This window comes from Neofelis nebulosa, chromosome 8, assembly GCF_028018385.1.
Source record: "Neofelis nebulosa isolate mNeoNeb1 chromosome 8, mNeoNeb1.pri, whole genome shotgun sequence".
Classification (NCBI taxonomy): domain Eukaryota; kingdom Metazoa; phylum Chordata; class Mammalia; order Carnivora; family Felidae; genus Neofelis; species Neofelis nebulosa.
In genome coordinates this window covers 63,603,433-63,612,665 of record NC_080789.1, presented here as the reverse complement: position 1 = coordinate 63,612,665, position 9,233 = coordinate 63,603,433, and the positions used below count along the sequence as shown (strand labels likewise).

Here is a 9,233-nt window from a genome sequence, read left to right as displayed (position 1 = left end):
TGGATGAATGAATAAAGGAGGAGAGCCAGCGTGGGGTGCATGGAACGGATGGCGAGGGAGGAAGTATATGTGCAGAACGCTCATGTTCCGCCATGTTAAAGAGTTTGGGCTTTCACTAGAAGACAATGGGGAGCCACTGAGGGCTATAAGTAGGGGAGAGCCATGATCAGTTTTCTATGTGAGTAGGGGCTTTCTAACAGTGCCGTGGTGAGTGAGCCAGTTGGAGACAAGAGTGAGGACAGAAGGATGAGGGTCCTGTAATGATTCCAGAAGAAGTGGGGCTGGGGAGGCTGGGGAACAGGTAGAAGGGTTCGTGTTGGTCGTGAGGTACAGGGCACTTCTCTCCGGGAGAGAAGTGGGCTGCTGGGCACTTGTTCTCAGGGCCTTTGCTGCATTTTTCCTCTCCCTCCCTGAGCTGCGAGGTCCTCCAGGGAGGGTCCCGAGCCCTCTTTCCTCTGTGCCTCCTCTGTGCCCATGACAGCAGCCTCTGCCCTCGGCAAGTCCCCAGGGGGCTGGGCTGGTGGAGTCTAGGAGGCAGTCTCCCCCCATCAGCAGTGTGATCTGGAAGGAGAGGCCAGAGTCCTGGTGATGTTAGCTTGGCAAGTTTATTGAAAACCCAGCAACGCAAAGAAAAGTATAAACAGGCACCCTGTGCCCCCACCCAGGCCCTCCCTGCAGCTTGTAGACATAAACCCCGCTACAGCGGACAGGGCTGGGCCTCCTTCACACCACCCACAGGGACGGGGCACATGCAGCACAGCAGAGCCCACCTCCCCATCTGCACCCCACCCACCTCGTGCACTCACATGCTGGAATTAAACCAATGACCCTGGGAGAGAAGCAGCTAGGACATCTGCCACTTGGAGAAGAACCATCTCAGGGGACTTAGAGATCCTCGGGCCACGAAGGACTGAGAGTCCTTCTGGGGGAGGAAGAGAAGGAAAGAACCTTCTCCTGCCAGGGAAAGAAGAAGGAAGCAAAGGACAGTGGGCTAAAGACGCCTGCAGTGTGGACAGCCAACTCTCCATTCTCCAAATTAGTCCAAGGTGGCAATGCTACCCAAGCACATTCTTTTTGGCTTTGGACGGTTCCTTTTCTCCCTGGCGCACTGATTTGTGTGACTGTATTGAATGTGCATTTCTTCAGGCTGTTCAATGGTGGAGAGTGATTCAAAGGACAGGAATGGGGAGTCAGGGAGAAGCCAGTGTACTGGGACTGCGGACAGAGCATCTAGGTAGTGAGAAAATCCCCCCAGAGGACAGGGGCTGGGCGGATCAATCCCTGGGGAGGGCAGTGTCGGCCTCCTGGCAGGAGGGGTAGCTGGAATCCCCTCTGGCCCAGAGTCCAGATGCCTCTGGGGACAGAAGCAGGTGACATTGAGATGGCTCTTCCCTGGGCAGTGGCTGGCTGGCACTGGCCTCTCAGTACTTGGTCCGGCGGGAGGTGGTGGTGGACACGAAGCGGATGCTGGAGCTGCGGCTGCCACGGCCCCCACTGCAGCTGCTGAAGCCCCCTTCGGTAGGCAGCGGGCAGGGGACGCTGGGGACGCAGGCCTCGCCCGTGAGCACGGAGCCACCCCGGGAGCCCACATTCAGCAGGTCCCCCCCAGCCGTGATGATCCGGGTCCCACCCAGGCTGGAGCCACAGGCATTGCTGGACCGGATGCTGCTGCTGCCCGAGAAAGTGACCCCACCGCGGGAGAGGGTGGAGCTGGCGACCAGGGGTTCAGGCCCACACACCACGGCACCCCGGGAGCTGCTCACGGCTGTAGGAGAGAGGGGAAACTGTCAGCGAGGTGGGCTGCCCACTCCTGGGGCCCAGTCCTCCAGTGGTCTCCCCACTGAGGGGGGTGGAGGAGGGGACAGGACTGGCGACATCAGGGGAAGTGGCCTGGGCAAGTGGTCCCTATCGTCCACACAGATGACACCCATTTTCCCCTTCTCTTGTCTGGGTGACTCAAAGGCCGTGACTCAACTGAAGGTGCACATTCAGATTAAAATGGAAGAATTCAGCCAATCCCCCAGGTTGCATATAGCCATAAATTGGCTGTCATTTATATATGGCTGAAGTCAGGTTGGGCATGAGCTGGATTATCCAGATACCGGAGCAGTAGCTCCTATAAAGCTTGGGGCTTCTCTCTCCCGATTATATCATGCCCCTTGGTGGTCCCCACATTGTCCCTCCAACAAGAGTCGCTAGTCAGGTCTCTTCCCACCCACTGATGGCTCTGCTCTGTAGCCTTCTGGTATCCCCTGGGCCTGCCTCTGTACCCCAGGATGCCAATCCAACTAAAGCTTCCTTAGCTCAGCCCCGTCTGTGGAGAGGGCTCCCGGTCCTTTCCTCTCCTTTTTTTTTTTTAATGTTTATTTATTTTTGAGAGAGAGAGAGAGAGAGAGAGAGAGAGAGAGATGGAGGGGCAGAGAGAGAATCCCAAGCAGCCTTTGTTCTGTCAACATAGAGCCCAACACGGGGCTCGATCCCGTTAACCATGAGATCATGACCTGAGCCAAAATCAAGAGTCGGATGCTGAGTCAACTGAGCCACGCAGGCGCCCCTCCTTTCCTCTCCTTTTACCAGAATCCTTCCTACCATCTGTGACCTTCACTCAAGCTTGACCTCTTGCAGAAAGCCACTCCCTGCTGCCTCCCCCTCTCTGAGGGCAGGGACATCCGAGGACAAGTAGCTGTGACTACCTGACCCACCCAGGATAGCATTCAGCTCCACCATGCACCTGTGTAGATTTAAACCTTTGGATCAGAAATCTAGCTTTGTGGCTTCTGGCAAACCACTTATTTTCTCTAAGTGAATAAAAAAGGGGTACTAATGCCTGTTCATCTCCTCAGGGCTTTGAGGGTTAGGTGGACAGTGGAGAGGGCTCGACTTCCAAAGAAGATTGAATTTTAGAGAGCAGGGGCTGGTCTTTCCTGGTCTTTGTGCCCCCACCTTGCAGTGCCCAGCATAACCCCCTGTACGCTCGGCCACAAACAATACTTTGGCAGCAGCAGCAGCAGCAGCAGCAGCAGCAGCAGGGAGACACTCGCTCATTCTTGTCCCATCCCCAGCCATGGGCATGGGGCAACTCGTTGGCACAGATCTTTTCATTCTGTCTCTGGCCTTTGTCCCTGAAGGGCAACACCACTCAAAGGAAAAAGGTTGACTCTCTTCCAGAACCCTCTCCCATCTGTTAGGCCCTGCAAACCTTTGTGATTGCTTAACCCTGGGGAAGGAAGGCTCTGGGGAGATCTTGGACCTCAGCTAAGGCGATGTCCCCAGTCCAGGGGCTTGCTGGTCCTTGCTTCCCTGACTGTCATGGCCAGCCCAGCCATGGACTCCTGATCCCAACGTGGGCCTGGGTTGAAAGGAAATTTGCAGAGCCCCAGGAGAGAAATGTGAAGAGGAAAAGACTTAAGGTTCTTACATATGTTTACTGGTCCAACACCTTCGCAGATCCTGGGGATGGAAAGGAATAAGTCAGCTCACAAGCAGTGCTATTCCCTGAAAACCCACTTGCTCTCTGAAGGGCTTTCTTGGCAGAGTGGACCGGTGGTTCTTACCCCTAGCTGTACAAGCATCCCGGGAGCTTTGAAAAAACATACACGTTCCTAGACTCTGCCCCAAAACCACTGAATCAAAATATTTGAGGAAATGTGTTATTATTATTGTTTTTAAACAGATAATCAGTGAAGCAGAACTCCCTGTGATTCTGGTGCAGCCTGTCTACAAACTCTCATTTGGGGGGCGAAAATCTAGAACCGTCTTCTAACTCCTTGGTGAGGGCAAAGGGACTAATATTTGCAGAGAAGAGACTGTTAACTTCAAGTTAGCGGTTCTTCACCTGGTCCCCTCCCCCACTGAGTCTTTCTAGATGCCTAAGTCTGACCTCACTCCCGCGGAGAACTCTCACCGGATCTCCTCGCCCTCCAGCAGGCGCCTGTAGGTGGCAATCTCGATGTCCAGGCCCAGCTTGACGTTCATCAGTTCTTGATACTCTCGCAGCTGCCGGGCCATGTCCTGCTTGGCCTGCTGCAGGGCGCCCTCCAGATCCGCCAGCTTGCACTTGGCATCATTGAGGGCCGCCTCGCCCTGCTGCTCTGCCTCGGCCACCGCGGCCTCCAGCTTGGCCCGCTGCAGGAAGGGCAGGGTGCAGGTGGGCTTTGGCGGGGACTAGCAGATCCCCAGGTGGGACTAGAAACACTGCCCCTCCTTCTCCTCCCCTCTCCTTTGCCCACCTGAGCCTTGGAGTGCTCAATCTCTGCCTTCAGTCTCTGGATCAGGCGGGTCAGCTCATTGATTTCATCCCGTGTGTTGCGCAGGTTGTCACAGTGCTGGCCGGCTGTCACCCGCATCTCCTTGTACTGGGGGCAAGCGAGGGATGTTATGAGGATCCAAAGTCTGAGTCAAGACCACAGCCCCAGCTGAGATGGGGGCTTGAGACCTCCGCTGCATCTACTCCATTGTACATGAGTCTTACTCTGAGGCTGCCCACACCTCTTCCTCAGTGCCCCCCACCCCATTCCGCCACCCACCTTGTTCTGGTACCACGCTTCAGCATCAGCCCGACTGCGCCTGGCAACCTCTTCATACTGCTCCTTGATTTCGTCGATGATTCCATCAAAGTTCAGGTCCCGGCTGTTGTCCATCTTCACGATGACCGATGTCTCCGAGATGTGTGACTGCAGCAATTGGATTTCCTGTGTTGGGGGATCAGTGAGACAGATGGGCTCAGCATCCCATCAGTGGCCGGGACTCTGCCCCAGGGGCCCCAGGAGTGGCTTTAGGAGCAGAGAGCATTGCTCCTTTTTTTCAGATCAAAGCAACGGAGTGGACCATCCAAACCGAGGGCAAAGGAAAGGACATGAACTGCAAACCATTTCAGTTTGAATTTAAACCCTCATTATATACTTGAAGACTCCCTTTCACACTTCATTTGCTTAGGTGAATACACGGTGCCTAGGAGCTCAGTGGAGGGGAGTGAGAGCCGTGCTAGGGCCGAAACTTCTCCCTGGCATATCCACAAAGTGGCTGTGCTGCTCGTGGATCATTGAGAGTTGATAATATTCTAGAACATGGTGGTCTAGGAATTCCTATATCCCAAGTCGTTAATAGAACCAGTGGCTTGGACTATAAGGGCTCCAGAGGGAGCTTTCTTCAGCCTTTCCACTCGGAGCCAGACATTAGCACTGGCTGGCTCTGTACCTGACCAAACAGACCACTTACAAAGCAAAACGTAACTAATTCATCCAGCTAAGTAGGTCAACCACAATTTTTCTTACACCTCCTAGCAAATCAGTTTTCTGGAGTCTTTTGACCAGTAGAGAGGAAGTAAAACTCCTAGACCCCAGTCTTTGGATTGGCCAATAAGGAGTTGGATCATAGATCCAAGGAATTTATCATAGAGCTGAGTCAGGCAGCCAAGAAGCCTGCCTGCTTACCTTCCCTTATCCATTTGTAGACACATCAACATATAGAGGATATAGATTTGAATGGGAGGAAGATGTGTAATACCAAATGTTAGAAATTATGCCAGTCCAGATGAACCCCCTCCCCCACCTCCTCCTGGGAGTTCAGGCCAAGCACTGATCTCCTTGTTTAGCTCAGAAGGGGATGAATGCTTACCGCCATGTATAAGGCTTTGAGAAAGTCAATTTCCTGAGTTAGGGTATCTGCGTTGGCCTCTAGATCAGACTTATTTAAGAAAGATGTATCCACATCCTACATAAAAGAAAGAAGGATAAAATGGCCATTACTTGTACACTGTTTAAGCTTGGCAGGGTCTGGAGATGGGTGGAAAAATCAGGCCAGTCCCCACTGGGCCAGGCCAGCTTTGCGATGGATGGTGGAGTCCTTGGAATGCAGCTTAGTGACCACTGTTCTTCTCCCTACTACAACATGAAAACTCCCCTGGGGGCTGTAGACATTTTCTGATGCTTATTTAGAGGCAAGGAGAATCTGGATAATCTAAGACTCTTAAAAGGTCATCTCTTCAGACCTCTGCTCTCGTGAAGACCCAGTCCTAAATAATCTGAGGCCAAATCGGAACTCCAAAGGGAACCTGTTATGACCTTAGAGGTCCCACTCTGTGCGAGTGGTCCCAGACTCCACAGGGCTGCCTGGGCAGTTTCCAGGGCAGAAGGTGTCTTTGGAACATTCTGCTGTCTGGAGGAGAAGTTTGCTTGGACCTATGGCTCTCCCTTACCTTCTTCAGAGCCACAAACTCATTCTCAGCATTGGCCCGGAATCCTACCTCCTCTTCGTACCTGGATGATAAGGATGGAGAGGGTGAATTCTCATTCTCATTCTGAGCTGAGAGCCAGTTACTCTCCTCTTCCTAGTGAGCCTCTTAAAACATCTCTGCTGCATCCAGGAGCATAGGTCCTTGTTGGCACCTACATGTTCACATCTCATCTTTGTCTCATCTTTAAGACCTTTTATGAGCCTGTGACCCTCAGTATTTCCAAATACTTTTTACTTTCTCAAATTAGATTTGGGGTCTGAAAATGTGGACCATTGCTATGCTCCTCTGCTAGAAAAGACTTGGAGTCATTGCACTTGAACATAGAGGATGTAGGACCCAACTCATTGTTGCACCTGAGTACTATTTTTCTGGAGTCAACGGACCCATTCCCACAGGCAAGACTAGGGACAAATCATGCCCAATACCAAGACTAGTTTTTACTCAGGAACCACAGAGGGCGTCCCCCTCCTGTCTTACATATCATTTTCCCCACTCCTATCTCTAGGCTGAGTATTGAAACCAGCATTCAACTCTGATCTGTCCAGCTGCTATTATCTGAACTTGGCAGCTGCTTTGGGGACCAAACCCTGCCTATCCTTGGTCTATGCAGTCCAGATGCCACTTACTTCTTCTTGAAACCCTCTAGGACATCCTGCATGTGGTTTCTCTCAGCCTCGAACCGGGCCCGGTCACTGTTCACTATGTCCAGCTGCCTCCGCAGGTTGGTGATATAGTTCTCAAAGAGGGGCTCCAGGTTGCTCCTGGCACATTTCTGCTCTTGGAGGAAATTCCACTTGGTCTCTAGGAGCTTATTCTGCTGTTCCAGGAACCGCACCTAAATCCACAGGGTCAAAGAAATGGCACCTGAAGAGCTTGATAGAGTCACCTACATGTTGACCGGCTCTTCAGGTGGCCATAGATGACTCTCAGCCCCATGTTGACATTGTCCTCTTGCCTGTTGGCTTTTCATTCATCCTCTAGCTCAGTAAAAGCTGGAAGAGTAGGTCTGTGACCCTCTCCTCATGCTCAGCCAGGCTCAGCTAAACAGAAACTTTCGAACCAAAGCACCACAGTACCATTTTGCCTCTACCCTCCAAGAAAGGGGAGCAGGGATTTACCTGTATCTAAAAACTGATATTGGCCATCTCTCACAGGGAATGAGGAGAAAAGTAAAGTATATTGAAGTGGGATAAAGCATTAGGAGGTAGGAATTCTCAGGTCATAAGTCATACCCACCATCCCGGATACTCCATCAGCTGAGAATTGAAGAGCTCCATCAGCTGGAGGAGAACTTGGAGATCATTTGCTCCAACACTTTGTTTCAGAGATGAGGAACCTGAAGCTCACAGAGGTGAGTTTCTATTCTCAGACACAGAGCATTCCTGCTCCATGGAGACATGGTTTGTGGGATGTCAGTTCCACATCATTGTTTCTCTCATGAGTCTGACCATCATGACTTCCTCTGGTAGTTCCCTACTATTTCTCTCAATCTAGGCAACTCAGCTGAACCTGGGTACCCCACATGGGGAGTATACGTTATTTGTTTTGTGCAAAAATTACTCCATACTCCACTTTCCTGAGCCTGAACAGATGTGGTCACACAGCCTCAGAAGCTATGACAATCTCAAAAAGGGCACCAAGATCTCAAAGGATAAAACCTTTTAAACATGTAGCCAACATCTGGCCAAAGTCTTAATTTCTAGCTTATTTGGGAGATATTTCTAAGTGACTAGATGGTAGGACGTAGTTTGTCCAGATTCCCTCAGATTTGGCTGGATGCTCCTCTCTCCTCAAGAAGACACAATCTCTGTCTTAGTCTATTCCACCTTGCAGCATTTCCTCAAGTTTGTCCTTGTTTTGCAGCAGAGTGACCCAGAAATCATACTGCAGTGCCTGAAGGTTCTGGGTCAAGGTTGATTCCCCAGGCCTGGGCTGTTTCTTCTTAAGGGAGAGGACACCCCAATGCATTTTAGCTCTCACCATCCCAGACCCAGAGACTGAGCTGTTATAAGTACCTTGTCAATGAAGGAGGCAAATTTGTTGTTAAGGGTCTTGATTTGCTCCTTCTCATCCTTCTTCACCCTCTGGGCATTGGGATCAATCTCCAGGTTGAGGGGGGTCAACAGGCTCTGGTTAACAGTCACTGCTGTGATAGATGGGGCTGCTGGGACTCCAACTCCTCCAACTCTGTAGCCAAAGCCAGGGCCGCCAAAGCCATAACCAAGGCCACTGTGGGCTCCAAATCCCAGACCAACACAACCGCTGGCCCCAAAGCCCAGACCAGCACCACTCCCATCACCAAAGCCAAAGGCCATCCCACTGCCAGCACCAAAGCCAACTCCACAGTGGATGGGACGAGGGCATACTGCTGCCATCCGGGGTGAGCACGATCCAAAAGTGATGACACTCCGACTACCAAAGCTGCCAAGACCCCGGAAGCCGGGCCCACTCCTGCAGGAGACAGAGCTGGCCCGGAAGCGGTTCAGGTTCTGGGGGGTCACTGCTGAGCAAGAGCTGAAGTTGCCCATGCGGCGACCAGAGCTGACTCTGTAGGAGCGGCAAGACATGATGACTTCCTGGGTGAGGACAGAGCAGGGATTGCAGAGTGGGGCAAGCTTGAGCTGGGAGTCCCTCTGAGGCTAGTGGATCCCTCTTTCCCCTTTTATGTGTCTGGGGATCTGAGGATTGGCCCCATAAAAACAAAAAAAATCCATTTGGACACATTTATGAGCTTGGGTAGTTAGCAGAAACTCTTCATGCCTGTAAGTTTATTAATAATGAGCTAATCTCAGACACACCTATTCTCCTCAAGATCAGGGCTACAACATCAAACCTATAAACATTAAAAACACATAAACACAAACATTATGGTCTTATTTTTTCCCACAAGTCCACCACAATTGCCATTATGGGGACATTAATTTGCCTTGGTCATAAATCCAATAGACTTTTTCACTGTTACTGTGGCTAACCACCAGAAAGTTAGGTTGGTAACAAC

The 9,233-nt window shown here is 51.6% G+C and overlaps 1 protein-coding gene across 2 annotated transcripts; it reads right to left on the bottom strand.

Annotated features, from left to right (window-relative positions):
• Positions 1-702: 702 nt before the first annotated feature.
• Positions 703-8,827, bottom strand: KRT84 (keratin 84). 2 transcript variants are annotated; one of them, XM_058742688.1, is made up of 10 exons: positions 8,601-8,827; positions 8,251-8,465; positions 6,862-7,070; positions 6,197-6,257; positions 5,617-5,712; positions 4,527-4,691; positions 4,230-4,355; positions 3,905-4,125; positions 3,419-3,450; positions 703-1,765 (listed from the first exon to the last, which is right to left on the bottom strand). In XM_058742688.1, exons 1-10 carry the CDS (start codon positions 8,800-8,802, stop codon positions 1,422-1,424), a joined length of 1,671 nt encoding a protein of 556 aa, XP_058598671.1. In that variant the 5' UTR covers positions 8,803-8,827; the 3' UTR covers positions 703-1,421. The 2 variants fall into 2 exon arrangements, with proteins under 2 accessions (XP_058598671.1, XP_058598669.1); XM_058742686.1 differs by having other exon boundaries at positions 8,251-8,827.
• Positions 8,828-9,233: the final 406 nt, after the last annotated feature.